Raw genomic sequence first — 26,829 nt, 5'->3', positions numbered from 1 at the left:
AAATAATGACATTGATGAAGGGAGGAAGAGGAGAACGCGAGGGTCGCCGGTATTGATCTGTAATACTCGTAAAATAAGGTTCAAAGGGAGTCAATGCGTCATATGAAGAAACGCTGGCCAAACCGAACGCGATCATACTTGCTTTGCTACTTCTGATTGATCTACTATCGTACTTCTGATTTGCCACTAACTACGTCGTAGGGGTTTATGAATCATACTTTAGTCTAGTGTCTTGCTCTAAATGCTTGAAACGGTAGATGATCTCCATTCCTTTCCTCAAAACTGAACACTCGTATCCTTTCGGTCTCGAAATTGGATCTCGGCCTTCATGTCTGGCATGAAACCCGACCCAATGTACTCACCAGCCGGTGTGACATCTTCAGCAAACCGCATATCGTATGAGCTAAGCAGCATCACTGCTGTAATTTTGATTACATGGACGACAAAAAACCGGCCAGGACACGCATGACGACCACGGCCCCAAAGGAGCCACCGGGGCCTGTAGAATATTTTAGCTCTCAAATATTGCAAGGTTCGCAACAAGCGCATTAACGTACCGTGCAGCTGTCATCAGATTATCAACACGGTTTCCCTCTGCTTCCCCCATCCTCAGGTGACGCCACGGATCGAATGCAGAAGGCTCGGGCCATAAATCGGGGTCGTGCGCTAGTGGCCAAAGAGGAATACCAAATGGTGTTCCTTTTGGGAGAACAACCCCATTCGAGAATCGAATCTCTGTGAGTGCAAGACGGCCCATGGTGACTAGTTCGAAAGTAAGAGGTTAGACTTGCTTCTGTATCATGTGGCAGCCAGACGAAAGTTACACAGGGTTGGAGTCGCAATCCGTTGTGACTCTTTCAAGAAACTATCCAGCTTCAGTAATTTGTCCAACTTGTTCGGCGTGAAATCTGCTGGCATATCCTTTCCAAAGACCTCACGAATTTCTTTTCTCAGCGGATCAATACAGTCCGGGTGGGATAAGAGATCATAGAAAAGAATCACAATCTGATAAAAGAAATTAGCAAAATTCTTCATACAGGAGTAGGAGAGGGAAGGACATATGAGTAGCTATTACCGTGGGCATGATGAAAATAGAGTTGAAGTAATACATGATGATGTGTGTGAGTGCTTGATACTCAATTCCCCGTTGCTCTTCATCGGAAGCATAATCCGACGCCCATTGTATCCCGTCTATATGCTTCTTTTCAGACTGGCGATAGTCCTCCAACACTGGTTTCAGAGTTTCTTTGATTCGTTCAAGGCGGCCAGGAAGTCGCCTCATTCGTTTGTTGAATAACGCGAGTGTTTCATGAAGAAACTGAGGATATTCCATCACATCGAAAAATCCGAACATGGCATCGTCTAGGTAGCCCTCTATCTCGGACAACTCAACAAATGTCAATTCACAATCTTTATTATCACAGTGAGAAAGAAATGCCTACCCATGCTTGATTAGACCCTAGCATTGGTCCATGAGCGACGAGATTGCATCCAGCCATTGCGACTTGCTTTATTATTCGAGAAGCGTTGAACTGTTTCCATTCTGTGATTGTAAGCCTTGTGTATGGTCTACCATTGCACCTCTCTTGATTTCACGAGACTTACGGCCACACGGCCCGATAACCTTTCTGATCTCCTCGCAAATTCCATGTTCAAGGATCTGAACTGTTTCCCGACCGTGGTGATTGATACCTTTGTGTGTGACTTTTGCGAACAGCGGTTCTGTCCTCGAGAATTTTGTTTTATTCTCCAGTGTATGCAATGCGAAATGAGCCTCCAAGTTGGACTCATGATCGGAAAATTCGGTCAATTCTGGTACCATCTTCGGTGGAAGAAATACATGTAGACCTAGTGGTGTCGGAACACCAAATATTTTGCCCTATAAAATTTCAAATTGTCAACGGCTTTGTAAATGATGGGCTGCATTTGCGGGAGTCGGGTGAACATCCTTACTGTTCCGTAGCCTTGCGAAAGAGCATTTCGCATGTCCTTATCACCTTTCCCATATATGGGTACTGCTCTGTATCGAGTCCACCAAGATAGTATCCGATATATCGCAATCACTATCGCAGACACTACGCCTGTTATGACGGTAGAAGCAATAGGTAAACTGGTCTTCTCCATTTCGGGGTAACTGCCACTTGTTCACTATAACAGCGCACAAACAAGAATATGAAATATATTGGATAAATAAGATAATCTAAACGGTAGGTAGAAAAACAATGGGGAGGGAATATTAAAAGTCGGACCTAAGTCAAAATAGAATTAATCCCAAGAACGCAATAATAGACCAGTGTTGATTGGCCCTTGATTCGCGTAGACCAAGAGGGGCGTGTTATGTACACAGATAAAAAATGACGTCTGTAATTGGTACATCACTCGTGCATAACATTTCGTAGCATCTTGTTTTACGTTAAGCTATTTAGCGTAGTCGAAATCACTTGCTTTATATCGTGGTTTTTCAACATTTTATTTATGGGTTGAGCATTGAAACCTCTAAATCAATTCTGTTTCAATAACAGCTTCTGCTGTCGACGCATCAGACACAAAGACCTCGGTGATACGTAGTCCAACAGATCCTAGAAGTTCCTCAAATTGCCTTTTGCTTCGTTCTTTACCACAAAAGAGAGCCAGAAGCATGATATCCTGAAGGGCAGATGTAACACTACAGCCTTGATCGGGAAGAAGTATATCCATGATATACAGCTTGGAATATCCCTTCCGCATTACAGCACATGTGTTGGCAAGGATCTTCCGACAGTCCTCATCGCTCCAATCATGAAGCACGTGTCGAAGAGAATAGGCTTCCGCGTCTAAGAAAAGTATCAGCATCTTTGTATCATCACAGGAGACAAAATATATCTCACACTTGATAGGCTGTGGGTCGAAAAAATCATAGGCAATCAAGTCAATTCCTTCCATAATCTTAGAATCCATCTTATCAATAACACTTGCCCGGTCCTGTAGTACCAGCTTTCCTGGGAGCTCACGATGCAGTTTACGAAATGTTCGGAGAAGATGTCCAGTCCCACCGCCAATGTCGACCAGTAGCACATCATTAACGTCACCAACCTGCATATCTGCTGCTTGTTTCAATTTGCGGCCTATTAATTCTGCATCAGATTTGATGGCATCCTCTTCATAGACCCCTTCCATTGATAAACTAAACGCGGCATGTTTGGCTGGGTCATCGCGGAGTGAGTCCCAAAAAGTCTTTTTGAAGGTTGCGAAAAAAGGACCATCCTTTAGTGAGGTTGGCTCAGCAAATTTGCGACTCGCATACCAGTTTGGAAGTTGGAGACACGCTTCAGCTGTGGCAGGGTACAATATTTGTGCCCCTGCCAATGCGGCAGGTGTCGTCAACCAACGTGTATTGCTATTGGCTATGTATTTCTCCGTATCATCCTCAGTGACAATTCGATGTGAAGTCAATACGCGCATAAATCGTACAATCGTGGACCGACTGGTCTGTGTTCTTTGGCTCAATTCTGTTGCAGATAAAGGCGCGGATTCACTGGCCAAACACTGCAGCCATTGAGCTTCCATTGCAACTAGAATAGCTACCGCCAATGCTGGCTACATGTCTGATTAGCTCGAAAACCATGTTGAACGAAACAAAATGAATGAATTCTACCTGATAGAAAGCATCAGCAAAGATGTCTTCTGGTGAGCTGAGGGTCGAGGCCAACGCTAACGCTGATGCTCGTAGATCCCGACGAGCCTGCGCATCGTCAGGTGTGAAGGCGTCGATATTTACGCGAACTTGATCCAGCTGCTGGACAATATCACCCGTTGATGATTTCATTTCTCTATATACTCAAAATCATTGTAATATTCAATTGCTTTGTGGTAAAAGAATATTCTGCTGACAATATGCTTGTCATACGTCAGCGATGAACAATACACTTTGTTTTTTAAGTCACCGAAAAGCATTTTATTAATCCACCCGAGCTTTAAACCCCTTAATGATCCGTATACATATGCAACTAGAAGTGCATACAGGAAAGTGGTGCTCTTTTCTGAATTACTTGTTGGTATTGACGCTTGCGATGGCCACACTAGAGATCATCATCCTAAAATTAGGTTTGGGTATTATTACATCCCGATACCCATACGTATGGAATTTTGTTGACTCGGTAATAACGGTAAGCCAAATCTGTATCTTACCAAATGTAACAATACTGCAACTGTCATCTAATACATGGAAATGGACATTGATGTTCACTGCCATGTCCGTCGAGACATCGCACAGCTTCCAAAAATTTTGAAAAATCATATTCGACGCATGATTTTATCTTAAGATTATTCTTGAAATGATATATTGTTGCTATCAATTGAGCTGCTAAGCTATATTGTGACCATATCTTTCATCCAAACTTTGCAGTTGTTACCTTTTGCCAGCATTTGGCAGATTTGAGAGACAAAAATGCGAGACCTAGAGAACTCAGTGGAGTCTAAGCCATGGGGTGCATCAGTACAAGACCTTAAACAGATATGGTCATGGAACTCAGATCTTCCGATTCCTTATGCAGAATGCCTCCATAATACAATTGCACATCGAGCATCTGAGTGTCCAGACCGGTTAGCCGTCGATGCATGGGATGGATCGTTCACCTACTTAGAGCTAAATCAATTTTCAACACAATTGGCTCAGCATCTCCATCATTCCGGGGTGCGACAGTCAAATGTGGTACCTCTTGTCTTCGAAAGAAGCCGGTATTGCGTTGCTTCAATGCTTGCAGTGCTCAAACTAGGCGCGGCTTTTGTGCTGCTAGATTCGGGACTTCCTGTCTCAAGGCTACAAAATATGGTTGAGCAAGTCAATGCAGCAATCGTTCTGTGCTCCGGCAGCAGTGTTCAGCTCGCGGAGAAGCTAGCTTCTACAGTAGTGAAAGTGCCAGTGGTTACTACGGAAGATAATGCTAGTAGCACTGAATTCTGTGTGCCAGCAAATATAGACCCGTTATTGACGATTGCTGCGATTGTCTTCACCTCAGGCACGACAGGAACACCCAAAGGAGTTCTGGTATCGCATGCCAACTTAGCATCAACTTTCAAATACACAGCCACCACAGTTGGGTTGAACGAAAGAACACGAATGCTGGACTCTGCATCTTACGGCTTCGATGCAGCTATATACCAGTCACTTGGAACCCTGTGCAACGGCGGCTGTGTTTGTGTTCCTTCGGATTCAGAAAGATTGACGGCAATGGCATCTGCAATCAGGAGATTCAATGTCAATACGGCTATATTGACTCCGTCCGTTGCTCGATTGCTAGAACCAGAGAGTGTACCGAGCTTGCAACGCTTGAAGCTCGTGGGAGAGTCTGCCAGTCTTACACTAATTGAGAAGTGGCTGTCACACAACGTCAAAATTGTACTTGGTTATGGTCCATCAGAATGTGCGGTCTGCAGCAATGTGGGAATTTTCCAGCGTGATGTCACGGCTGTAAATAATATAGGCCACACACTAGGTTGTTTGGCTTGGATTGTCGATCTGGATGACCACGAGAAGCTTCTTCCAGTCGGTGCCACTGGGGAGCTGCTCCTCGAAGGACCGAATGTCGGTGCCGGTTACCTGAAAGACAGAGAAAGAACATCTGCGGCTTTCATTAAGGCACCAAAGTGGCTGCAACGAGGTTTCGACGCTGTTGCAGGTAGGAACAGCACATTATACAAGACTGGAGACCTGGTGCAGTACCATCGGGATGGTTCAATACTATATATTGGTCGCAAGGATCAGCAGAAAAAGCTTCGAGGACAACGCATTGACTTGAAAGAAATTGAATATGCTATTGCACAAGCATCTGCCGAGAAGCTCGACGTGATTGCTGAAATCTGTACTAACGCTCTCTCGGAGAATGAATTGCAATTAGTCGCTTTTTGTTGTCTGAGGTCTTTTGAAAATACTATCAAAAATATTCCGCAACAGAGCAAAACCGATACAGAAAGCCTTATCCTCCCAGCCAGCAGAGAGTTTATGACAATAGCCGAGCAGATTCGCAAAAAGCTTCAGAGCGAAGTGCCTTCATACATGATACCATCAATTATTCTTCCAGTCTCTGAGATTCCAAGAACGAAGCCCAGTGACAAGCTAGATCGAAAACGAATGATTAGGGAAGTTCGAAAAGTCGATCAGTCACATCTACGAAGTTATTTCCCAGTTACATCGAAGGCACTAAGCACCGCAAAGGAGCTCAAACTTCAGCAGTTATTGAAACAAGTTCTTCGCTCGGATTTGAATATATCGGCAGACGACCATTTATTTAGCTTGGGGGGAACTTCGATCACAGCAATTGAGCTGATTGCTGCTGCAAGACAATCTGGTTTCTTCTTGCAGATGCAAGATGTTCTCTACCACGATAATATAGCAGCTTTAGCTTCCAAGATGTCAGCTCTCGATGATACGAAAGATATGAGTACATCACTGCCGCCATTTTCTCTCATTGCGGAAAAATTGAGGACAGAAGTCTTTCGCGAGGCGAGTTTACGATATGGAATATATTCTACTAGCATTGAAGATATCTTGCCATGTACACCAATGCAAGAGGGCCTGATGGCGCTTGGGGAGCAGAGGTATGGCGGGCATATAGCCCAGCAAATATTTGACCTACCTCCAGAGACAGACCTAAAGTGTCTCAAAAGTTCATGGGAAACTGTTTCACTGCAGAACAGCATCATGAGAACCTGCATTATTGACACACCAGCACGGCTTCTCCAAGTCGTGACCCGAGAACCGCTCTTGATTCCTGAATACGAGAATGTAGAGCTCGGTTTTGTTACCAGGACTCTGATCAGTCAGATTAGATTAGGATCACCGCTTGTGAATCTGGCTATTATCTCACAAAGTAGGGGCAAGTCTTCGTGTTCACAGCTAATATGGACGGCACATCATGCTGCATGTGATGGCTGGCAAGTTCCCCGTATATTCGACCAAGTTGAACTTGCATATCGAGGAACGAAATTACCTCCACAGTGTGAGTTCAACCTTTTCGTCAAATACATAGTAGATGGGGATCGGGAAAGACACAGTGCGTACTGGACGAGACAACTTGCGGGTCCGATTCCTGCCACATATCCTATACATCATGAAGGAGAAGGTTGGGCTACCGAGTCGAAGAGAATTCAAGTCCATTTAGGCGATTCCGCCCCACATAGACATCTGCTGGCCACAAAGATTAACCTTGCTTGGAGTCTGCTTGTCGCCGCCTACGCTGAATCTTCGGACATCGTTTTCGGCCTTACATTGACTGGACGAAATGCACCTATTCCAGGCATTGCAGATATGACAGGGCCAACCATTACGACGGTACCGTTTCGACAGCAGGTTGATTTCAGTCTGACAGTGGGTGAAGCTCTAGATAGGGTACAAAAGCAACTGATTGAAATGATCCCATACGAACAAACAGGTCTACAGAATATACGGCAACTGAGCGATGAAGCTGCAGCCGCGTGTGATTTGCAATCTCTATTGGTCATTCAGCCTTCAATAGAGACACAAAGCGAAGGACGATACAAGGTACTGATTCCAGCTCAGAAGTACAAGGAATCTCGATTAGCTTTCAGCAACTACCCACTTACTATGGAGTGCACCATATGCTCAAATGAGAATCTGGTCAATGTGTCCGCCCAATTCAACGACCGCATAATTAGCTCGGATCAAATGACTCATATACTGCATCAATTTGGCCACGCTCTGCGCCAAATACATGCCCATCCCGACATGAAGCTCTCGACAGTAAATTTGCTTAGTCCTTATGACATTGAAAGACTGATAGCGTGGAATGGTACCTGTCAGACGGCAGTCAATCAAACCCTCAACGAGTTGATAGAACGGCGTACCGATCAAGATCCAAATGCACCGGCGGTAGATGCATGGGACGGAAATTGGACGTACCAAGAGTTGAATACTCTCTCATCACAGTTTGCGTTCTTCCTTCAGCAACTTGGTATTCATTCGGACGAGGTGGTGCCTGTTTGCTCCGAGAAATCTCGATTGACTCCCGTCATAATTCTCGCACTACTCAAGATTGGTGCTGGCTGCACCCTCGTGGATGCTCGTCTACCACAGGGCCGAGTCAACCAGATCTTATCAAACAGCCGTGCTCGATATTTCATTTGCTCGGAAATGTACCAATATCATTTTGATGTCGCCGATACGTCTGCTAAAAAAATAGTCGCATCTGTACCCTGGATCCAGGAACTACGTCCAGTTCTAGTTGATGTTCAATGGAACAACAATCCGGACACAATCGCTTTCGTCGTATATACTTCAGGAAGTACAGGCCGCCCCAAAGGGGTTGTTTTAGAACATAGGGCACTATCAACCAGCATATTTGCGCATGGGAGCGTGCTTGGCATTGGCCCCAGTTCTCGAATGCTTCAATTTGCCTCTTGCTCCTTCGATATCAACTTATACGAAAACATGACGACGCTCGTCCTCGGTGGTTGCATCTGTATTCCTTCTGAAGATGCACGACTAAACAAGCCTGCACAATATGCACGAGAAAGTGGCGCAACAGTGACCCTTTCCGCTCCCACAATAATGCAAGCATTAGGCCAAGAGGAGATTCCAGAGTTGAAAACTATCTCTTTGGGGGGAGAGCCAATCACAGCCGAAGTGGTTGATACTTGGAAGGATCAGGCACAGGTATTCAATGGGTACGGACCTGCTGAGTGCACCATCTGCGCAATGCATCCAGTCGAGAAGAACACAAAAGGCGAAGGTCAAGCCAATCCACTCGCAACTATTGGCCGCGGCCTTGGTTGTACGTTTTGGGCGGTTGATATTGTTGACCCATCACGCCTGGCACCAGTCGGTGTTGTTGGCGAGCTCTATATCGAAGGCCCTGTTCTTGCTCGCGGTTATCTGAACGATTTCGAACGTACCATGTCGTCATTTCTATCTTCTCCAAGCTGGCTAAACAGATTTCGTGAAGGCGACACTTCACAATCTCGTGTTTATAGAACCGGCGATCTTGTGCGTTATAACACAGATGGAACCGTTGTCTTTGTTGGGCGCCGAGACACTCAAACGAAATTGCGTGGACAGCGCATTGAGTTGTCTGAGGTCGAGTATTACCTTCATAAGGCCTTTTTTGAGTCACCCAAAGTTGTTGTCGATGTGGCTACACTACTTGGAAAAAATCAGCTTATTGGGTTCGTAGAGGAGAAAACCGATCAGGGATCTTTGTGTAAAGATTGCAACAGGGTGGATCCAAGTACCTCAGAGCAAAAACAATCCGAACAATTTGTTTTCAAATCCCTTTCGGAATACCAGGCAGAAAATGCCGAGGCTACTCGCATGCTTTTCCAAGCTCTCCCATCCTACATGGTCCCATCATTGATACTACATATAACAGCAATCCCGAAGACCTTGACTGGGAAGACTGACCGCAAAGCTTTGCGCGAAGCTGCAAGCAATCTAAGTGCTGAAGAAATCTCACTCGCGATGCAAGGCGAAACACAGCACCGGTCACCCTCAACTGAGGCCGAGACCAAGCTTCGGGACTTGTGGTCGGATATTCTTCGTTTACCAAAGGACTGCATAGGCGCCGATGACAGCTTTTTTGCACGTGGTGGTGACTCAATTACAGCCATGCGCCTAGTGAGCTCAGCGCGGGCGTTGGGTCTACACCTGACAGTCAGAGATGTCATTAATTCTCCCAAACTAAGCTCGCTTGCTCAGATAGCGTGTCCAGATATTTTGAATGGTTTGCATGATCAAACAAGGGAAAGAAAAACCAGACAAGTTTGGGAACCGTTTCACGCCCTTGAATGTGAAATTGGCTCCAGACAAAATTTCATTCAGGATATCATTCGCCCATTTGATATACCGGACTCCAATGTTTCAGACGTGCTCCCCGCAACCAGTTTACAGGAGTTTGCCCTCTCCAACTGTCCCACCTTCTTCATCTTCAACATCGGTGACAGGCTTGATCTGGATCTAGCTGTGTCTAGTTGGCTCAGAATTATCGCTGAACACGACATCCTGCGTACGCTATTTATCTCACACAACGACAAGCATTACCAGGTGATTTTAAGAGATTTATCTCGAATTGAGCAGTCATTCCATACAATCACAGAAAACACAGATGAGGCGGTAGATACTTTGTTGAGGGAAAAAGAAGCAGCTTCTGTATCGCTACCAGTGGGCAATTCTCCTCTCAAATTTATTATCATTACGAGCCCAGAAACCCGATATCTTGTTCTTCGAATGTCACATGCCCAATACGATGGATTCAGCATTTCGGAGTTGTGGAGCGATTGGAGAAGCGCTTTTGACGGCTTACCCCTCCACCCTAGATGCTCCTATGCAGATTTCGTGTATTCTGCCCGAGCGTTAGGAGAGAATGGTGGATATGACTTTTATAAAGTCGTTCTCAAGGACTCTACTATGACATACCTGACACCGCTCCCAACTGCCGAAGCCCTAGGAGATGATAAAGCTAATGAGAACAGCGGGGTCCACGAAGTCGAGACTGTGGTGGAAAACATCCATGGCTTGCCCAATGTGACTATGGCCACATTTGTTCAAGCTGTATGGATCATGACACTCGTCAGATGGTCGAAAAAAGATGATATTGTTTTTGGTCTCGTTACCACTGGACGACGAAGCAAAAGACATGATTTCGACACAGTAATGGGACCATGTCTTGAAATCATGCCTATCCGTGCTAAGCTACGACCAGGTTGGAGTCTGTATGATCTGTGTGAACATCTTCAACGGCAAGACGCCGATAGCATGGAATTCGAGGGTATGGAACTTTTCAAGATTATCAAAGAATGCACGAACTGGGACCCCGCCGCGCCGCTCGGAACTTGGTTACAGCATGATAATACAGACTGGAACGCGGAATTGGTCTTGGGGGGTATGAACTACGGAGGACCCAGAGTCTATGATACGCCATATGGACAAGATGATGTGGGAATTGAGACTCTCTATCTCGGGGATGGAACATTAAAGATCAAGTTGTCATCGCCGGCGCACATATTGAACGCTTCTATGCTGCATGATTTGCAAATCTTGACATGCGAGACATTGAAGATTTTTGCAGAAAAGCCGGAAACGAATTTAGCTGATTACTATTGCCAGCAAACTGCATTATTTTGAGAACTTAAATACATGATGTACCGGCTCATTTAGATGGAACTTATGAAATCATTCGTTTTTCATGAACGACATTTTCACTTTTATAATATATCAAGTACCGTTCTGCCCTCTATCAAAACTTCGATTAGGCCGTTATTGGTATATTAGAGCCAATGTCGAATCACTTGTTGCAAAGAATACGCAATTGACTTGCTACACCAATTCTGTTTGATTTTTGCCTGGTTGATCTCCCCATCTATCGAAGACAGCCTATAATTCTTGATGAGACGATGCCTGAAATTGTTATCAGAGACAAAAAACTTACCCATCCATGTGCCACTAGCTTTTCCATGCGCCAACCGCCATCTGTCAGAATAAAGTCCGTAATATACCTGGTAATTACAAAGGTTATTAATAGTACCGTTCTAGACGAAACAAAAAATCAATAGTACGAATATTAATACGTACTTTCCATATTCAGTAAAACTGGGTTCCGTCCAACCCGGCGTGAACATGTTACCAGTAACGTAACTAATCGCTCTAGCGGTAACCGGTGGCGTATGCAGATCCACGTACTGGGTTGAGATAGCCATCATGCTCGGCGCGTCTTTCAAGTCCTGTAGTCGCGCAATGATCGCCGGAAGCCCATGGCAGACGGGAATTCCAGTAGCATTGAAATCAGCTGTCGCGTTATCGGTAAAGACGCGATATAGGTCATTGTAGGCATGATCATCTAGAAGGACTGCGAAGAGTGAAACCGTCTGTGTGATGTCGAGGATAGCCGCCGATCTGTACAAAACGCTGGTACTAGTATCTCCGTGTGTTGAGAGAGAGTTTTCGTTGTGAGTGGGAAAAAATGCAAGTGGCTGGAAGGCTGCTAAGCCTTGAACGAGCTGCATAAAAAGTTGCATAATTTCCAACGTGAGAGTAGAAAATCAAGTGAGTGGTTTTATTTTTGTTTGTGTCATCAAAGCGGGATTGATCAAAGTAGGGACTTGGGGAGGAAAGATGTACAAAACAAACTAAGTAGAACTCAAGATGTCGGGGATCTTACTGGAGCTTAAATCGACGCGTGGTTCGTCAAACACTGACTAGGATTTTAGGGCTAATGCTGCATCAATTGACGCAACAGCACCACAGCTCTAAGCCTGACCAGGGCCGACATGCATGTTCTAGGCAAGCTTTCAATTGTAACCAGGCTCGGCTAACAACTAGATCGACACATTCTTGGTCTGTCAAGCGGATCGCTTTTGACTCAAAAATTGTCCTCTTCGGTGGCTGGCTGGCATTGAACGCTGTCGGTCTCATCGATATGAGCTTGGCAGATTCCCCATATCACCTTGCTCTAGTAAGGAGTCTGCTACAGGCGGCTAACCTTTACTCGGACAAAATGATTTGCATGTAATAGCAATGGGCAATATCCTGCGTCTGGATACGTCTGGATTAGTGTTAAGCATAAGCCTACCTGAGATCATTAACTCGATTACATACTTTATTACCCAGAACAACATGCAATCAACGTATTTTTTATTTTTTTGATTCTCGACCTTCGTTTAATCACGAATAACATATTCTCTTCTTCGATGTGATTTCAATCTGCCGTTCCGCCTCAGCTTGCCATATTGGTTGTTCGACTTTGACCAGTCAAAGTCCACAGAAACACATCATTGAAATTTGACGATGTGGCTTTCAGTAAAATTCAGATTTGCCAAATGGAGGAAGTCGCGTGAGCTATGTCTCACTGCGATATCTTTGTCTGTGTTCACGGTAAACAACGAATAAGCGATTGTGACAGAGGATGAGAGCTAATTGTACAATTTTCGGAAATAGGATACTTTTCTATATGCAATGGTATGTTGCTGACTATGTGAAACCGTATTACTGAACACTAGCAATGAACTAATTGGGATTTGCGCAGATTGTTCCTATCGTTCCATATACTCTCGAAGAACGAGTGGGTGTTGATGATGCGGACGGTAAGCAGACGCTTGGTAGCATTCTACTTCGATGGCTCACATTGCGAAACGACAGTATTGAAATGGACATCAATTTTCCTCGCCGTTTTCGGTTTCACTAATGTGATATCGTCCCGTATGTTGGTCAATCGGCCGTATCCAAGACAATGAATGTATATGCTGATGGAAACAACAGCTCTGATCGGGCTTTTAGCGGACAAGTTCCCATCACGTCGCATTTTGTTCACATTCGGTCTCCTTGTTATGGCTATTTCTACCGCTCTATATTGGATTGGAACAACTATCTTTATGCTAGTAGCTGCAAGAGCCCTGCAAGGCTTGTCTGCGACTGCTGTTTGGGTCGTCGGCATGGCTATTATAAATGACGTCTCCGGCCCTGATGATTTGGGCATTTCAATGTCGTATGTATGGAGTGCAAATACGCTTGGACTGCTCTGTGGACCAATTATCGGTGGTACCCTGTATGTCCCGTCGTATTTACGAGAGCACCCAGTTTCGATTCTTGTCAGTATGGACGCAAAGACTGATGTGAAAAGATAGTTTCCAATTCGCCGGATATCATTCCGTATTTGCTGTGGCTATAGGACTCCTTGGTGTCGATACAGTTTTGAGACTGCTCATGGCCGAAATTTCCAACGAGGATGTATCCCCATCCTCTAACATTGTCCGTGCTGTAGATACAGAGGGAGAACTTCGTGAAGAAAACCCACTTCTACAGGCGCCAGTTGCAGCGAAACATTCCTACAATGACTGGAACATGAACCCCGTTCCTGAGAATGAACCTACAGCAGATCCTTCCCTCCGCGTCCGGTCTGCTTTTAGCATACTTCTATGCTACCCACGCACTGCGACTATCGTTGTTGCCTCTATCATGAACGCAGGGATCTTATCTTCCTTTGAAACTGTAGGATTCCACTGCTGATGAACTTTATCAGGCCCATTTTTTTGACTGACGGGTGCTAGGTTCTTCCACTATACCTTGTCCAGCTGTTTCATATTGACTCGGCCCGCGTGGGACTTTTCTTCCTTTCACTATCAGGCTCAACGCTCCTATCACCAACATTCGGTATGTTCAGGTTATCCCTACCAATTGTAAACTTTAACAAATTCTAATAGCATGATTTTGCATTTCTCTAGGGAAAATCGCAGATAAATATGGTACTAAATGGATTACGGTCATCAGCACGATCTGCGTTGGGGGGGCCATCCTTATGATGAGTCTTGTGAATCGCAACACTACTTTCCATCAGAGCCTGCTATATGTATTGCTCTTCTTTTGCGGAATCGGACGCACGGGCCAAAGAGTCGGCATGTCGACAGACACAGGGCTTGCACTACGTGCGCTGGTGGAAGAACCCGGAGTGGTCGACCAGCAACTAACCGTGGCTGGGATTACGGGACAGGCTTACGGGCTGCTAAGTACCGCCTGTGGAATCGGAGTGACCCTAGGGCCGCTATTAAGTGGCTGGTTACGGACGCATGCGAGCTGGACACTAACAACTTTATTGTTAGGATCACTAACACTGTCTTTAGCGGTACCGTCGGCGATGTACACAGGTGGTGACCTGAGGCGCAAGAAGGAAAAACAAGCATTAGTCGGCGTTTAATAATAGCAATATACTAGTATAGTCATTCTGTAATTCTGTCTAATCTATAATAAATCCACTGAAAAAGGACGTCGACTAGTGATCACCGTAGTCTGGGCCATTTTATGGGATCAAATTAAAAACTAGTGAACGAATAAACAGATTTTATTTATCACTATGACTAGTGGAGCTAGTCAATCTGATCGACTGCGATGTAATTATGGAAATTCTAAGAAAAATCAGTAAGGAAACCGGAGACTAAGAGGTATTGTATACCATTAGGGTCAGCCCTAGCTTGTAACATACCATGCAAGTCCCCGCGTCGTACAAGTGACAAGTCACAGCCAACTAACGACAAACTCTGTACTGAACCTCGATAGGAAGAAGTCCTTCACCAACCGCAAACGATATTGAGCACAATCATGGACGAACAGAATGAGGAAACAGCACTACTTGGCCTCAAAACATCCGATCAAGCATCTTCTTTGAAGTTGCAAATTTTAAGTATTTGCTTATCCTTATTTACGGTAAGTGAGGAGAAAGCAAAAATGAATGACTTGCGCCACTGACGCATGACTAAAGATCAACTTTGTGAACTATGCAGTAAGAAACTCACAAAGCATACATTCGTTGTGAGGTTGCTTATGTAGTACTTACATGAAACTTATAGTTTATACCTATTATTCCTGAAATGTTGGCGCAAACACACGCCAACCCGGATTACTGTAAGTTTGAATCACAGGAAGCCTCCTTCAGTAATGTAGTATGATCCAATGGCTAGGTTGAGCTAATCTGAAATAATCAGATCAGGAGTGGACAACCATTGTCCTTGGCCTCTGGGCTGTTTTTAAGACTATATCTGGCAGTGAGTTTTTCATCCGGAGCATGTGTCCATTTCTCGGTGTTACTTACAATCGTACGTATGTAGTCTTCGCCAGCATCATTGCGAATGATGGTAGAAGCATGAGGATCACCAGCATAGCAGCCCTGGCGCTGGCGGCACTGTCCATTCCACCTATGTTTGTGAGCTATCATGTCGTATGGCTAATAATATCGCGAATTCTCCATGGTATTGCGGCCGCGGCTTCGATGATATCGAGTATGTTCCTTGTGATTGTAAATGTGCCAAGTCAAGACCACGGAGCTGCTATGGGCTGGGTTTCTTTAGCTTTGACACTCGGATGTCTGGTAGGCTCCAGCTCGGGCGGGCCTTTGTATGAATATGCTGGAGGAGGTGGCATTATGCTCATTTGTGAAGCCGCGATAATACTGAGCCTTTACTTTGCAATATACTGCGATGCAGCTCCACAGTCAGAGCTTGCGTTTATTCAAAACGATATTATTGAAGGAGATTTGCATGGCACCACCCGAACAGTCTCTTCCAGCGAAGATAAATCAACATTTTCCGTTCTACGAAGTCGCTTGGGCAATTATTGGCGTGTTTTTTCTCTGCTGATTCGACAACGGGTGGTTATTCAGATGCTACTTTCAATGACAGCTGTTTGTGTGACTATGGCATCGCTCGAAGCAGTAAGATAATTCGATCCAAATATCAAGATCAGTACCTAAAATGGGATATGGGTACTAACTACTTGAAATGAAATTATGCAGGTATTGCCGTCATACGCCAATAAAACCTTCAGTTTGAGTCCGGCACAAATGTCATTCGTATGGATGCTAGATTCGCTACCTGCACTTGCTAGTCCCTTGATCGGTAAATTTATCGATCGTCATGGCCACACAATTGGGGTTCGAATTGGCTTTATTATGAACGCAGTTTCACTGACTTGCATTACTTTCGTTCATGAAGATAGCCGCTTTGAACTGATCCTCTTCGTCTCCATGATCTCTCTAACAAGTGTCGGAACTCTGTTTGTTGTTATACCGTCTATGGTATGTGACTTCCAATCTCTCAACACCTTCCTGTCAGCTATACAAATCCTGGGATCACTGACCTCCGGTACAGACGGATGTATCCACAGCAATGGAATGGGCGACCCAGAATGAGCAAGAAGGGCAAAAACCTGACCCCGGAACAGCAGTGAGTCAGTCAAGTACATTGTTGAATCTTGCAATGACAATACCGGGTATAATTGGTCCAGTATGGGCATATATAACTATGAAGACGGAAGGCTGGCCCGCTTTGTCTCTTTCCTTGGCGTTATTAAATGTGTTGGCATTGATCGCCATTCCAAGTAGAAGGACAGACAGGACATGATTTATTACTGAGATATTGAATATAGGCAAACATTAAGTTCACAATAGAGCTATAGCATACTGGAAACCCAGAATCAAAAATTTTTAACTCCTTCCGCTTAACAAATAGCAACCTAGTTTCAGAATTAGTCCCTACTCAAGCAGAAAGTCGCAAATATTTTACAACATATATACAAGGGAAGACTCACTAAAGTTTTCCGCGGGCTTTGTCCACTGTCGTTTCAAGGCGACATCAGCCTCTTCACAAAGTCGCTCAATAGTCACCCGATCCCATTTTCCACTCGCGATACTGTGTAATTTCTCTCCCTTTGCGACAGGAACCTCTTGTCCATCCACAATGAGCGTGAGGTCACGTTTTGCAACATGATAAGTATTATGAACGGCGGAGATTGGATCCCAGCAACCCTCAAAATCCCAGTCGTTACAGTCGAATACCTCATCTCCAAGCAAATCATTGGCATGAAGAAGTCCATTGCGCATGAAAGAACGAGACTGCCCACCGGGCAGATCATATGCAACCTCTATCAATTGCTTATCCCTGCATCCGTCCACAGAAAGTAGAAGCTTTGCTCCACCAACGTTCCTTAGGCATAATAACCGCTCGACCAGATCAACAGCTGTTCTCCAGGGCAAGTTGGTTATACTGTTTCCGAACCAAAGGAATAATATTTGTTCGCTGCTAAGGGTGTTGTCGAAATCGAGTTGTCGAACACAATCGTCGTAACTGCCTAGAAGCCCGTGACAAGTAACGTATCGAAAGCTGCGCGTGTGTTTGAATAGTTGTGATAGACTCGATGATAGGCTGTCGGGAGCAATATCCAGGGCAAAGTATATAGTGGACACACGTTTCTTCTCCAATGCCGTAAGAATAGCTAATGTTTTTTTGCAACTTCTGTACAGGCATGCACATTTGTCAGCTTCTCTTTTTCGATCAATGCGATAAAACAATTTTCAGTTCATCAGGCAATGGTAGGAAGAAAGTCATACCCAGCTCCGAGCTCAATAATAACACGATTTTGTCCTACCGCTGTTACTATATCATCACTGTGTTGATCCAGCAAGGCCAATTCAGCACGGGTTAGGTAGTAACTGGGACATGCCGTGATCTCGTCAAATAGCTCCAAGCCACGATCGTCCCAGAGTAGGATGGAAGGTACTGCCTTCAGTGGACAGGGTTTTTTTAGATTGGAGACAAGCTCATCTCGCAGATTAGAACTGTTCTCACCATGCTGACGAATGTCTAGCATGTTGACTGTGCTAGGGTTGCTCTTGTTCACATATCCTTTTATCTCCATTGCTCAATAAAGTCTTGTGATATTGCTGGGACTGATGAAATCTTCCACTAAGTTAAGCAGTATCTATATCGCCAAACAACAACTCCAGCGGCGTCTGTATTCAATTGTTAGAAGCGATGTGCATAGAATTTAGCGGTTCTCACTATACATGCTCAGCCAGCCTTCGCAGTAACTTCTTTCCAATCATCTCCCCACAGTATAGATACGGGCCTGGTACCATACGTACTACGGCTCGTAAACCTGCTCTTAGCTCGTATTAGCATACGAATAAGCCTGTGTGCGCCTTGTTCCTGATAATACATGGCGAAATATCCACATCCTATTTTGTAATGTGCCTACTTTAGTAGATAGTACTGTATGTTGAGTGGGTAACCCCGTGTTCAGTGGAGGCACAACGAGTGGTGCATAACGTATATGGAAGCTGGAGCATATGCAGCCACCACAGTAATGTTTACTCTAGTAGATCGTTGCCCAGAATATATAGACTTATCACCTTGAAAATGACTCTTGGTTTTGTTCATTATTTTACTGGTAATTCTTTAGTACGTCTGACAGGAAACAAAACACAGTATTGCATCATTCGCTCTTTACAAGTTTCGGAACACTTCATCGTTCAATTCCAAATTCAGATTTTGAACCCCCCCTTCTGTTTTTTTGATTAATTATCATCGATATGCGTGAAACTTGCATGCTCTCCCTGACGCCCAATGAGGTGGATCAGGTTGGAGAATACTGCGTGGCGAATACAACGCCGCTTCCACATTGTTTGCTCGAGCATTCAGTGACTACGGCAAACAAAACAGAGCGCAATGGCGAGATGGCTGGCTCACTAGCTCAATGCGCATATCTCATGAGCACTGCGCGCGGACTTCGACCGAAAAGAGGTATGATCTCAGCGTTAGTTACAATGCTTGTAGCTTTTCTGACAGTAACGATCAGTTCTGGAGCTCGGCACATTCACGGGTGTTATGTCGCTGGCATTATACGAAGCGACTCGGGACATCGGTTCTGAGATTGTGACATTAGATATCGATAAAGAATTCATTGCGATCGCTAAAGACGCATTCCAAAAGTACCAGGCTGTTGATCGTATTGAGATTATTGAGGGGGATTGTACCGAGAGGTGGGCCTGGTCTTCCTTCTCTTTCGACGCCTATGGACAGGCTTAACTGGAACTGAATTTTGGCAGTCTGTCTCAGTTACAAGGCGATTTTGACTTGATTTACATTGATGCGGATCAATTTCAGTACGAAGCTTATGTCCGCGCAATTTTGGATCGCGAACTATTGAGTCCGCAAGGGATTATCCTTGTTGACGATGGTAATCAGATCCCTCCTGTTCATCGATCTTGCCCAGTTAATGAAATTACAGTTCTTTTGCGCGGAATCACGGTAAACCCAAGCATGTCTCCGACTGTATCGGATGAGGACAGAGAATGGTGCAGAGAAGTCGCAGTCAACATGAACAAATTCAACCAGTTCGCTGCAACAGATCCGAGGATCTTAGGGACTCTGCTACCATTCTTCAATGGTATCATGCACATCACATGGCGGTGAATTGAGCATAGAAATATAATTATTGCTGAGTGTTACTATGGCTACGAACTAGCGTTTAAATCTTCAAATTCTAATGGACTACCAAAAGATTACGGAACATTGAAAGTAATTAGAGCTATCTAGTTTCTTACTTATCTGGAATCTGTGCCTTCGTAGATTCTGCATACAAAGCTGAAGGCACCAAGTAATTGGTTCGATCGAAAGCCAGCGTATCTCGGTTCATCCCCGCAAGAGATTGCGATTTTTCGCTCCATGACAGTACCTGCTGCGGCGAGTATGAGAGATATGGATTTTCCTAGATGCGATTCTCAATTAGTCTCAAGTCGTTTGGAGTAGGTTAGGATGAGGACATACTTCTGGACGATACATGCCGCGTGTGAAGAAGAAAGTGTGCTGCGGTCGACGCACGTCTGTCGTAACATTTCCGCCGCCAGCATGCCAGGTGGATCCAAGTACCAAGAGGACTTCCCCTGGTGTCATGGTGGCATAACAGACTTCGTTATCCACAGGGGTTCTCACATCATCCCAGAGATGAGAACCTGGAACGACCTGCAAACGCACAACAGTTGCTTTGTTAGCTACTAATTTCCGTCTTCTGGATCAGTTGGAAGTAAAAAAGACTTCGATCGACATACAAGGGTAGCTCCATTCTCGATTGTTGTTTTTACAGCCGGAACAAACATAAGCATCATCATATCTGTTCCTATTTCATAGCCAGACTTTGTCAAGTCTCGATGGCGATGGAAATACAAGTAGTCATCACGATGTAATGGCTGCTGCTTCGCACCGGGACCTATATCGAGAGTAACTGAGAAGGCGAGTACCGGTTTGCTTTCAAATGTTGCGCCATCATAACCTCCTGGAGGTGTCAAAGTGGTCGTAAGGAAATGATCGCGTACTAGGTCAAGGTTCTCCTCTGCAAGCCAACGATTGCGCACCGTCTCGCTGCGTCCGAAAATACCGCCGCACCATCTGTATTGTGGTGGGAAGAGATGTGCCTAGGTATCATCTTATGATTAATTTGACTGAATATCTTCACACTCACATCTCATAATAGAAACCTACCCTTATCTCAGTATACCCTTCCATATACGGGTTCACATCATCTTGGACTTGGGCCAGATCCTCTACAGAGGTAAAGTCAGTAGCTATTACGCACCCATCTTTGGACAGACACTCGATTAATTTTTCAGTGGCGGTGATGGGCGCGCGCCCGACCTTAGCTGGATCAGAGTTCATTTTCCCAGCGCACAGAATATTCGGTGGGGAACGAAGTAACTCTGTTCATGGTGATAAAATGTTGACTGCAGCGAGGGGAGAGGGCCAGATATTCGGAGCATTCAAGCATGTTACCAATCAAGTAATTCATCCGCAGAACTATGAGCTAGGTTCGTCCGATGAAGGCGCCGTGGAACAGCTCGGCTCGCTAATGCAGCCCGGATCAATAGCCATGGTCATTCCGGCCCACCGATCCACTTTGATACTCCTGATCTGAGACGCTCGGGAGATTTACCTGGTCTCCCCATAAAGCTTATTGCGATTGTATCACCTACGCAATACCGTTTAACTGAGTATCATATTCAATACGCTCAATACGTGCCACCTAAGTACCCAGTAACATGCTCAGCCTTCGAGCACGATATGAGATCGACATGCCCTAGCTACGTAGCCGCTTCTCGGTGGATACAATCGATGACAATCTAGACAATACAGATTGTCGAATACCGGGAAACATGAGACACGGTAAATACCTGAAGACGGAGTAATATTTACAGTAATGTTATGATGATTTCGTCTATCAATATTCGGCTCACTTACGTATACCTTTTTAAATTTACATACCTTAATTGAAAGTTATGAAAATGTCCTGTGAGAATACTGATCAGCCAATTTGGGGTTGGCTATGATGGTACTTTCACCATGATATCTGTTTAATCACGAAATGATGAAGTAGTTTTTATAGGGAAGATGCAGTATGGCAAGAGAACGTTCGTCCTATGAATTCTAAACATATATGAAGAAATAAAATTTAATTGGATGCCTTCCAGAGAAGCCTTGTTCCCAGGCCCCAAACGCTCTCGGGGCAAGTCCACTATTCTTTAATTGAATTTTGGGCGATATATAAGGGATCCTAGATTCGGTCGCACATTCATATAGAGACTCCATGCCTAAAATCGTCGGTTAAAGCCAAGATCATGGGTAGCTGGAGACCCCTTTCTTTAGGCATCTCTTCGGGCAGGTGGATTTTTCCTTTCTGAAAGCATATTTTGTTCACTTTCCTGTTTCCTTGCAGTCTGCGGGATTACGCACGTTCAGGTACATACGGTCATTACATTGAATACGTTCAGTAAAACAATACCAAAGAATACTATTTTCATATCGTCGTATAGTCGACTTCGATACCGGGATTTGTCTCGCAAGCCGCTCCTTCGTACAGACGTGAACTTGCTTTTCTTTCTTTCAGTCTTCTGAATCTGGGGGTACATGATGACAATCACTCGTCGATCGACTGGACTCCAATGCTCATAGTGCCTCTCAGCTTGTTGGCTCGGCAGACCATACGTGTACGCTGGTCAGAACACGAGGTATCCGTGGCGCAACACCCGGTAGCTGTATCTTTCAAGAAGACTCAATTATTGAGGCTTCGGACACATCATTTTTACGTATGCTGTATTATTACAAATGTATAGTGGTTTGATGTAATGGGCTCGTTTTGCGTCTGACTCTTTGTTGAATACGAGTAACGCACGAGCTTTTCGAAACAAAGCTCTCGATGAAGAGAAGGCCGATACTGTGCACAATGATTTTCTGTTTCGCACTAAAGACGCTAATATACCTATGATACAATAGATCGGAGTCTTTTTGATAAGCTCTTCTAGGATTAGATGGAATTGAGTAGTTAGGTTCTAAAAACATGCTCAAAGTATTCTCTAAGTCCATCCGTGTTATCCAGACCACCAGTCCAGCTAACATACTGATCTGGACGAACAACGACGATCCCTCCACCAATGTCAATCCCAGCCTCTTCGTATGTCACATCTAAATCACAATATACCCGATCATAGTCTCTTCCCATCGTCTCATCAAAGGGGAAGAAGATATCATGCATATTTGCCAGCTCAACAGCAGCACGTGTCGTACGATGTATAGCAAAGATGTTGAGTTTCAGCTGCAAACCTTTCTGTATTGATTCCAACCCGGTTCCAGCGCGGTTCATAAGATTGCGTTTCTCAAGTTGAGAGATATCGCCAGCAAAGACAATCACGTGAAAGTTACCGTTCGCCCGGAGCAGTCTCTGGAGGGGGTATAATTTGCCTGATGCGTGATTATAAACAGTCATCTCAGGGAAGCGTCTGCCTGGTATTATTCTCTCGGATAGATCGCTTGGCAGTAGATTCGTAGCTTGTGTGGAAGTGCTCGACAATGCTGTCAATGGCGAAGTAGAATAATTCACGGATAGACCCATAAGAAACGGTTCTAACTGTGCTGCCCGTTCCAATAGCCATTCGGGTTCTTTTCCTTTTGGTGCGTCAAATAACTGTAGATAAATTTGGTCCACTTCGACAAGCTGTTCCGCTACAGGACGTCTTTCGATCTCGAACGTGTCCAGGATCTTGGAGTCGAATTGTTTGCGAATAACACCTGCGAGTTTCCAACCTAAATTATAGGAATCCCTGCAGTCTTTTAGAGTGATTCGTATCAGAAATTCCATCGATAATGGGCTCACATACTGCATGCCTACGTTCATTCCTTGGCCAACAAGTGGTGAATGGGTATGAACAGCATCTCCGACTAGAAAGGCTCGCCCATTTTTTGTCATTCCAGTACTCAAATGCTGAGCAACAGTATAAGCTGACCACCTGTCAAGAATACCTTAGTAACCTGTATCAAAGGAGCCGAAGCTACATTTATCCTCATACCATTCACAATTCTTCACAGCAACCTTCAAAGTTGTCAGTGATTGAAAAATCAGTATGTCTGAAGGCCTTTTCAACTAACTGTATACGGTCGAAGCATATATCTAATCTTCTCAATGATTGTTTCCTGCGTGACTGATTCTCTGCACAGATTCTCTGTAACCTTGCCTCTGTTAAGCTGCACATAGAATCGGGTCATACCACGTTCTCTGCGGAAAAAGAAGAGGTTTCCGCCTTCAATACTCTTAATTGTCGTAGTAGTTCGAATGCTACTATCATTTAACTTTCATCCGCTTCCCATATTCGTTTAGAGCACCAACTTACTCTGGAAAATCCGATATCACAATCAAATCAATCACTCCCCAAATTGAGTCTGTCTTATTTCCTTCCATGGCAAAACCGAGTTGCTTCCTCGTCCAGGACTTTCCTCCATCCGCTCCGATGACATACTTTGCTCGCACTGTCTCGGTATTTTGAGGTAACTGATCATGGTCATTGGTAGCTGCATCTTCTTTTGTTGATTTTCTCCGCCGCAAATTGATAATGCAAGGGTACCCATCCGGATCATTGATCTCTGCTTCATCGAACCACAGGGACGTAGGTACACTCTCGTACTCGACCTGTATTGGTGAAATAGATTTGATATGTTGCTTGATTATGTTCTCGATAACAGCTTGTTGTAATAGACCTCCAACCCATCTGAAAAAGGGACAATATTAGTCGATGCTCCATCGTCGAAAACACAAGGTAGAAGAGTACCTCGTACGTAACGGCAAAGGCCGAGTCTCACGCTCAGCACGATAGAATCTACCGTCCACATCCCGCATCCAGACCGCATCGTCGGTAATCGGATCCCATAATTTGATGATTTCCTGTTCGAATCCAAAACTTTCGAATACTTCCATTGATCGAGCGTGTAGCCTACAAATCATATAGTGAGACTTTGTTTAGGCTTCGTTAAATCTTTGCATCATGTGTAGTTTACCCATCTGCTCGACCAAACCACAATTCGTCTTTCCGTTGATCTACAATCCGCGCATGGATACCGCATTGTGCCATCCATGTCGCTGCTATCAGTCTAGTTGTGGTTTAGTGGTTGTTAAATATCATGTATGATGGCGAAGATTATTTACCCCGCTGGACCCTAGAAGACAATCTTGTAAGTGTATGAACACGCTCTTTTGAATGATCACCTATTTAAATCATTGCAAACTTTTGAGTAACCTACCGAGCCTATTATAAGGACATCTACCTTTGACTCTGGGACTTCCATTCTGATCAGAATCTGCCCATGCTGCACGCGAAGCTATTTTCAAAAATAAGTCATTAAATATATGTTAGCGAAAGATGAACAATGAAAAAAGATTGTGCTGATCATTAACACAGAGTGTGAAGGCTGGATCTAATCCTATGATTGCCTGGATGATGGATGGATCCATGGTCGTCCGCTGATTGACTGGTTTGAAGCACCTTGTCTTTTATCTGTATATTTTACGACAGGAACTGGTAACCAGGTACGGTAACATACGAATACGAGTCGAGACTCCCTGCTTGATTACCAAAGAAACAATACCGAGGTTGTACAGATTGTGAAATACACAAACTTCAAAGGTTCTCTAAATATGCAATCGACAATGTTTCAAACTGCTTCTCGCTCCGTCACTATAACCATCATTTTGCTACGTTCCCATGCACCCATATTCAAAACATTGGTCATCGGTGACCATGGCTTTGTCAATGCCATGTCGTATCGTCGCACGAGCTGGCAAGTTTAACAATCAGTAAAAATGGTTTTTCCACACCAAAAAAAAAACCTTTGTTACCTCAAAGACAGCCTTAGAAATGATAATTCTCGCAATCGTTATACCCAAGCATCGACCCTTGCCGAATCCAAAAATCAAATCCGCAACCTTTTGCATTCGCACACTAGTAGATGTGTCTAGACCAATCCAGCGTTCGGGTCGAAATATATCTGCATCTTCGCCGAAAACATCTGTTCGTCGGGTGATAGCCCAGGTACTGGTGAGAACCCTGGTACCACCAGGTATAAAGACGTTCCGGTCACCGACTTCTACGCTATCGCCTTCGGGAGGCGTAATTCGAGGGAGAGGGTCCACCGTGGGAGGAAAAATGCGGAGACCTTCACGAATGACTGCTTGTAGATAGGGCAGCTCGAGTGTTTCCGTCCATGTGACGATTTTCTTTCCCTCGTGCTCGGAAGTACTACTTCTGTCCCAGGCATCATCGATTTCCTTGCGCAGTGTACACAAGACTCTAGGATTGCTCATCAATAATAAAATGATTCCACTGATCGCAGCAGACACCGTAACTTGTCCCGCTAGAACTTGAGTTAATGCGTCATGGGCAACCTGTTCTGAATCTAGACCGTTCTGTATGTAGACCTGAATCATCCCCAGAGTATTCTTAGGTATGCTCGCCAGGAATTTCTCATCATTCAATTGATTTGTCACACTACAAATTCGTCAAAGTTGTTCGAAGTTTCACATGACTCATGCTATCAATCACTTACCTTAAAAACTTGCCCATGCCAACCTCAGGATTCTCTTTCGGAGACAAAAGACGGCTAATAATCGGCGATCCCATAAACTTCGTAAGCCTCATGGCATATAAGAAGCCAGGAAAATTGAAAGCATCCTCAGGCATGTCAACCAGACTTCCCACAACCTCGTCTGTGAGTAAGTCGTCAAACGCCGGTCCAAAAGTTAGCTCAATAATGGCTTTTGTCGTGAAATATTGCATTTCTTTTGCCAAATCCATGGTATTTGTGGACGTGGAAGTTGCAAGATAGTTTGTGCGAATAGAATCGAGCAGGTCTGATAGATGGGCGTCGATGGTAAGTTCTCTGGCTCCATTGACATCTTGCGTGTACTGTATATCTATTCAGCAAAGCTATCATGATGACTGGGGTAACTCCGAGAGAACCTACTGCAGGAGCCAATTTGGCTTTATGCCGGCCATGCAGAGACTCATCTGTCAAACTAGCGAGGTTCTCCTTTCCAGGCGCTAGCCGAGCAAGTAGATAAAACTCTGGATCCTTGCCATATCTCGACCGTACTCCAGACATGCGCATTACCAGATCTGGAGATGATGTCAAAAGTACGTTTGGCTCAATGCGAACAAGTTCGCCTGTTATTAAAAGGTCAGCAAAAAATGCTACTTCAAGAGTGAT

The 26,829-nt window shown here is 44.6% G+C and overlaps 7 protein-coding genes across 7 annotated transcripts; 3 read left to right on the top strand and 4 right to left on the bottom strand.

Annotated features, from left to right (window-relative positions):
* Nucleotides 1-276: 276 nt before the first annotated feature.
* Nucleotides 277-3,805, bottom strand: BHQ10_001068 (uncharacterized protein; the record flags this gene model as incomplete). Its single annotated transcript, XM_040873063.1, has 9 exons — nt 277-499; nt 558-762; nt 816-1,005; nt 1,076-1,387; nt 1,443-1,543; nt 1,606-1,879; nt 2,521-2,813; nt 2,868-3,576; nt 3,635-3,805. 9 exons carry the CDS (start codon nt 3,803-3,805, stop codon nt 277-279), a joined length of 2,478 nt encoding a protein of 825 aa, XP_040729573.1.
* A 927-nt stretch (nt 3,806-4,732) lies between these two features.
* BHQ10_001067 (uncharacterized protein) lies at nt 4,733-11,113 on the top strand (the record flags this gene model as incomplete). Its single annotated transcript, XM_040873062.1, has 1 exon — nt 4,733-11,113. The coding sequence occupies one exon, from the start codon at nt 4,733-4,735 to the stop codon at nt 11,111-11,113; it is 6,381 nt and encodes a 2,126-aa protein (XP_040729572.1).
* A 1,827-nt stretch (nt 11,114-12,940) lies between these two features.
* On the top strand, nt 12,941-14,675 carry BHQ10_001066 (uncharacterized protein; the record flags this gene model as incomplete). The annotated part of the gene is made up of 8 exons (XM_040873061.1): nt 12,941-12,943; nt 13,011-13,068; nt 13,124-13,183; nt 13,244-13,529; nt 13,609-13,972; nt 14,032-14,134; nt 14,206-14,529; nt 14,581-14,675. 8 exons carry the CDS (start codon nt 12,941-12,943, stop codon nt 14,673-14,675), a joined length of 1,293 nt encoding a protein of 430 aa, XP_040729571.1.
* A 4,164-nt stretch (nt 14,676-18,839) lies between these two features.
* Nucleotides 18,840-19,722, top strand: BHQ10_001065 (uncharacterized protein; the record flags this gene model as incomplete). The annotated part of the gene is made up of 3 exons (XM_040873060.1): nt 18,840-19,050; nt 19,106-19,289; nt 19,356-19,722. The coding sequence occupies 3 exons, from the start codon at nt 18,840-18,842 to the stop codon at nt 19,720-19,722; spliced, it is 762 nt and encodes a 253-aa protein (XP_040729570.1).
* Nucleotides 19,723-19,849: 127 nt separating this feature from the next.
* BHQ10_001064 (uncharacterized protein) lies at nt 19,850-20,961 on the bottom strand (the record flags this gene model as incomplete). Its single annotated transcript, XM_040873059.1, has 4 exons — nt 19,850-20,017; nt 20,077-20,271; nt 20,358-20,720; nt 20,788-20,961. The coding sequence occupies 4 exons, from the start codon at nt 20,959-20,961 to the stop codon at nt 19,850-19,852; spliced, it is 900 nt and encodes a 299-aa protein (XP_040729569.1).
* A 1,660-nt stretch (nt 20,962-22,621) lies between these two features.
* Nucleotides 22,622-24,544, bottom strand: BHQ10_001063 (uncharacterized protein; the record flags this gene model as incomplete). The annotated part of the gene is made up of 6 exons (XM_040873058.1): nt 22,622-23,396; nt 23,454-23,582; nt 23,643-23,665; nt 23,722-23,881; nt 23,964-24,338; nt 24,399-24,544. 6 exons carry the CDS (start codon nt 24,542-24,544, stop codon nt 22,622-22,624), a joined length of 1,608 nt encoding a protein of 535 aa, XP_040729568.1.
* A 734-nt stretch (nt 24,545-25,278) lies between these two features.
* Nucleotides 25,279-26,730, bottom strand: BHQ10_001062 (uncharacterized protein; the record flags this gene model as incomplete). The annotated part of the gene is made up of 4 exons (XM_040873057.1): nt 25,279-25,401; nt 25,463-26,111; nt 26,170-26,528; nt 26,587-26,730. 4 exons carry the CDS (start codon nt 26,728-26,730, stop codon nt 25,279-25,281), a joined length of 1,275 nt encoding a protein of 424 aa, XP_040729567.1.
* Between the last annotated feature and the right edge of the window lie 99 nt (nt 26,731-26,829).

The sequence above is a fragment of the Talaromyces amestolkiae genome, assembly GCF_001896365.1.
Source record: "Talaromyces amestolkiae strain CIB chromosome Unknown scaffold1.1, whole genome shotgun sequence".
NCBI lineage: Eukaryota > Fungi > Ascomycota > Eurotiomycetes > Eurotiales > Trichocomaceae > Talaromyces > Talaromyces amestolkiae.
Note: the sequence above shows the minus strand (reverse complement) of the source record. Positions and strands in the feature narration are given on the sequence as shown.